Source organism: Buceros rhinoceros, unplaced genomic scaffold (genome assembly GCF_000710305.1).
Source record: "Buceros rhinoceros silvestris isolate BGI_N320 unplaced genomic scaffold, ASM71030v1 scaffold9062, whole genome shotgun sequence".
NCBI lineage: Eukaryota > Metazoa > Chordata > Aves > Bucerotiformes > Bucerotidae > Buceros > Buceros rhinoceros.
Window position 1 is genome coordinate 10,951 of NW_010397117.1, and position 5,078 is coordinate 16,028.

Below are 5,078 nucleotides of genomic sequence, written 5' to 3' on the forward strand. Positions count from 1 at the left end.
CTTTTAAACTTGTTGTTAGAGCAGGATTTTCCCATGTTCTAAAATAAACCTAGATCACTGCGTACTGCAGTTGCAATACAGATCTTATTTAAAAAAAAAAAATTCCTTCTTACCTGTCATTCACAGTGTATGGACTTCCATTCTCCTCACTGATATTTGTGTCAAAATCTGGCAAATTTTTATCTGAATCTGCCATCTTTATTTTCTCTTCCTTGTTTCTTGAGTTATCAAAATTAGCTGCCAATTTTCTTTAAAAAAGATAAAAGCAAAACTACTAATGAGCCATTTTTTTAAATACATGACAAGAGAAATGTACCTTCCAATAGTGGCATTTCTTTGCTAGCTATAGATACACCAAAGTGGTTTGCGATATAGGTTATGGAGATAGCAACCTAGAAGTAAACACATACCTTTGGAATTTCTGGGCAGGACTTCGTGCGCCTCTCTGCATGAAAAAGAGGAAAAAAAACCTGAGATATCCTGAATATTTTCACTGTACTTAGTTTAAACCGGATCTGAGAATGTATCTAAAAATTATCTATAAATGTGTTCCTAACTTGTATAAACAACGTAATAGGAATTAAGCCATATCTTAGTTTAAAATTTTCCACATATGCTCTGTGTGATATCATCATTCTTCCCACAAAAAAATACGAGCTTAGTTTGATACCCTTTCTTGGGGCTACTGCCCATTTGGTCAGCAGGACATAAACTGGGTCCACAGTACAGAAGTAAAGGACCAATGATTAACAGTAACAAAATGCGGAATATTATCAGGAAAAAGGCACATGTGTTTTCTAGCGATTAGTGGATAACGGCACAAACTGATGCTACTCTCTGATAAGAAGCTTGCTCTGTTCAGGGTCTAAAAAGTAATTATGAGGAAGACCATTTTCATGCCTGAGAAGGTGAAGTCTTTTCATCACATACGGCCACATCTTTCATTTTTTCTACCAACTTTGCAGCTGGGTCTTCAAAGCAAATACTCCTGTTACTGAAAAATAGACTAGTTTTAGGGGAAAGTAATAATCATAAATAAAATGATGGCCACATCAAAAAGACAAAAAGAAGCATTAAAAATTGCATAGTTTTCAAAAGCAAAAGCTGAAAAAGCATTAACAGTCACAACTGATTGAAACTGCGAAGTTTTATGCTGGAAAGCTAATAAAACAAACATTTTGTAATATAATCCTCTATTTCTGTGATAGGATATAAAGATATCTAGGTATCTATATGAGACATATGTTATTATATTCTTTAATTAAATAGGTTAAATACAGATGTTTATTTCAAGGCAGTGCAGACACCTCTAGCATTGTACATATCAACTTGCTTTAAAATTTCATAAAGAACATAAAAAGAAGTGGAGTGGCACTACAGTCAGATTAACTGCTGGACACAAAAGGCTTCAGCTAGGTTTCCCAAATCACAAATGGAACTTTACGTATGTTTATTTTCTTTCACTACGCAAATTTTCCCTTTGGTGGAAATGAAGATTTATGGTGAATTAAAAAAAAAAAAAAGTAGAGAAGAAAGCAGAATGGTACAATGTGGAGCACAGTAAAGTTCTGAAATTGAATTATACTGAAGAACATCACAATAGGAAAATGAGTGTCAAAAATGGCATGAAATAATGCTACTGGATGAGGTAGGTTATTCTGTTTACATCACAGCAAAAATGCTTCTGTCATGTCAAAACATAACAGAAAGCTCTAAAATTATTACAAGCTAGCCCATAAGAACTCAAAACTGCTCAAGAACAACAAAATTTGCTTTAAAGTTTAAGAAATATAAGCTCAAATTAAATGAATTTATACCACAATACCACAGTAAACTGTGACAGCTTTCATTTAGAATTAAGTCACATGACCCTGTAAGAGTAGTAAATACATTTTTTTATCACATTATCAGTGAACCCAACTTACTTGGAGTCGGACTGCGCTGACGCTTGAGAGGAATGACTGCCTTCACTAAATGCAGAATTGCTGTTAGGTTTTTCACTTCCCGCCTGTAAAAAGAAAAAACCACAATAGTTAACAAAATCAGGTAAAAAAAGTCTAGTGCAAAAAATGCCATTCCAAGAGGGGGGAGGGTCCTCAGTGGAAGTTGTTCACTGCAGTGAACATTCAGAGCCCTACAGAAGAAAGGCATCAGCCTGACTTCCCCCCACAGGAGCGAACCACTCAGTCCTGTCCCAGTGAGCGTTTTCCCACTCCTTAAGAGTGTGTAGGCACATTGCCAGAAGTAGAGTCTGGGATCTATTAGGAATCAGGATAAGCGTAACAGTTACTAAAAGCAAATGTTTTCATTGTTTACTGCATATGCAGCTGTCTGGAAAATGAGCTACGTGTAGGCTCTCCTATGTGTAATCAGCAGAACTGAAACTCTGAGTGTACAAAAAGACATACAATGTCTTCAGTGTGAAAACCCTGCAAAACCTGGATTACTAATGGGGATTGACTAAAAAAAATAATCCTAAATATCTAGTGGAGGTTCTCTTTTTCCCCCCTCATGTCATAAGAGCGTAAATGTAACATTAAAAGCAACACCACCTACAGCTGTTACAGACAATAGTTACCTGATAAAAAGTCAAAAAAAAAAAAACCAAAACAAAACACCCCACACACAAACTTAAGGGTTTGTGTTTCAGTGATAACCAACAAACAAAGCCCACTGTTCTGAATTCAGTAGTACTGGGCCTGTACTACTTTTTGGTAGTTCCATTTTGTTTGTTACACGGACATGACTGGGAATTAACAAATTAAAACCAAACACAAAACAACCCATCCCAGATTTAGGATAATTGCTACAGAGGTTCTGCTTGAGGTAGTAAATTTCAGACTGATGAAAATGCAAAGACCCATGAGCTTACAATACAGGAAAATATTAAGGAAGGACTGTAGAGCTGTAATAGGACATTAATTACATGTTTAACTTAAAAATAACAATAAAAGCCTTTAAAATTCACAGTAAACAGCCAAATAATGAAAAAAGTACCTAAAGTAATAAAGTATTTCTTCTCTCCCCTGCACTGCCTTCCCTCCCTTTAAACTAAGCTTTAAGTGAGTTCATATATACTGTTCCGTACGTTTCAGAAGTGGGTTTGGATCACTGTTTGAATTCTGATAATGTTTTGCACCTATGGAAATACGATCGCCAACATGAAGACAACAGCTCGATGGTCCTAGCAATTGCTTCACTAGACTCTGCCCTGGAACACTACAGAAAGCAAGTCCTATTGATTTCCAGTCCTGCTTTTGCCCTTCTCACATTTCACAATAGATTTTTGATCTAACAGAAGATTGTATGAGATTTTTTTGTTCATATCCAGTCAGCTTAACAACACTTTACACAGGAAACAAACACTATTTATCAGTCAGGATCCTGACATTTTTAATATGTGTCCTTGAATGACAACATATCAGACCATATTCTGAAATAGATATCTCTGAAACAGAGATATCAACCAACAGATTTTTTTTTTTTAATCTGGCACTGAATATAGAAACATAACATAATTTTTACCAGCAGAATCCTGTAGCCCAACCAACCAACCAAAAGAGGAAGTTTCCCTCTTAAATGGAATCCATGGAATATGCTTTTAAATACAATGAGGGAATCTGTTCAAAGATACAAGAATTAAACTTCTGTCTTAAGGCTAAATATAGCACATACTGTTACAGGTTCTTCCTTGTGTAGCTTCTCATATGCTTGTTTTGCAGCAGCTTGTTTTGCAGCAGCTATAGAAGGTCCAGTGCCCCTGCCATACAAAACACCACTAATTGTGCAGCTACAAGAATACCTGTAAAATACAACAGAGAATAAAGTCTTAAACCCCTTATGACAAGACTTAATTTAATTATTTTAAACAGTACAGTCAATTGACATTATAGAATGGAAATCCAAAATATACACCTTCAGGACGCTATTACAGTAGATAACCAATTTGAAACACCTTCAAGATAAGCAGTTTTCAGAGACTGAACATTTTGCACTGCTTGAGGTTGAACTCCTCAAAGCATCATACTGTATGCACCCACAATCAGAAATTATCTGCAATTTAGGTGATTTTGCAAGGAAGAGAGGAGTTTCCAACAGATATTGTCAAGAGAGTTAAAATACTCTTTATCATCCCTCCACTGTCATTAACTGGGACATTTCTACAGCTCACTGACTGCATTACATACAGAAGCAGACATGAACTTTGTCATTTGGTTCCTAGAGGTCTCCAAAATACACGCCGAGAGGTTCACAAAGGCGCCAGAGCTACAACCAGGGTAACTGACCATCTGTCAACACTGACTACCGTTTTATCATCATGCCATCTCTTCTCCCAGCTAACCAAACTCGGTCCTCTTAGCCTCCACTCCTGCGCCGTGTCTTCCAACTCCTTAACCACCTTCATGGCACTCCACTGGATTCTCTCCAGACTACCTCCAAATTTTTATTGTACTTCTACAGATTGACCTAACGCTGCTCAGGGTAACTAATGGTAGTGCTAATAAAAACAAACGTATTAAAAGCAAGTACGAAGACAAAGTAAATCTTACGTGCGAGCATGGGCTTCTCCGATACATTTAGTAGGATAATCGACTATTTGCTTTTCCTTTTGTGAATACGTATTTAACATGCTGACATAGTCGACTGGTAATAAGGTCACTCGAGTTGTCGTTAATTCTTCAAATTGCGTATCTGAAGGACTCTCCAGCTATAAACCCAACAAAATAGGTAACTTAAAAACTTAAAAGCTTAGTAAATAGATTAACGGTGCACAAGATCCAATCTATCTGCATATGGTTTGTCAGCATTTCAGAATATTCAAGAAATCCCAAATTTGCATTAACAGGGTCCCTTATGGCAAAGGACAGCCATACCAACCCAAACAAACGTGAAACCAGTTTTCCAAGTATTGCACCAATGTCTTTAAACAACCTATCGCCATGACTCCTCCCACCTCTTTTTAAGAAAAGACAGGGAACAAGCTGCAAAATGGCTCATTTAAAAAAAAAAAAAAAAACAAAACACAAAAAAAAAAACCCACACAAAAAACCCCCACAACAGGGGGGCGGCGCTTCTCT

General features: G+C 36.6%; 1 protein-coding gene across 1 annotated transcript in view; it reads right to left on the minus strand.

Annotated features, from left to right (window-relative positions):
• The window catches only part of EIF2AK2 (eukaryotic translation initiation factor 2-alpha kinase 2), a gene marked incomplete at its 3' end in the record, with an annotated part of 17,064 nt that overhangs the window by 7,686 nt on the left and 4,300 nt on the right, over positions 1-5,078 (minus strand). Inside the window, exons 3-8 of the mRNA XM_010146122.1 lie at positions 4,551-4,708; positions 3,676-3,802; positions 1,926-2,008; positions 901-994; positions 411-445; positions 114-248 (exon numbers count right to left, since the gene is read on the minus strand). Of these exons, the coding sequence (XP_010144424.1) occupies positions 114-248; positions 411-445; positions 901-994; positions 1,926-2,008; positions 3,676-3,802; positions 4,551-4,708 (632 nt within the window). The remainder of the gene's footprint in view (positions 1-113; positions 249-410; positions 446-900; positions 995-1,925; positions 2,009-3,675; positions 3,803-4,550; positions 4,709-5,078) is intronic.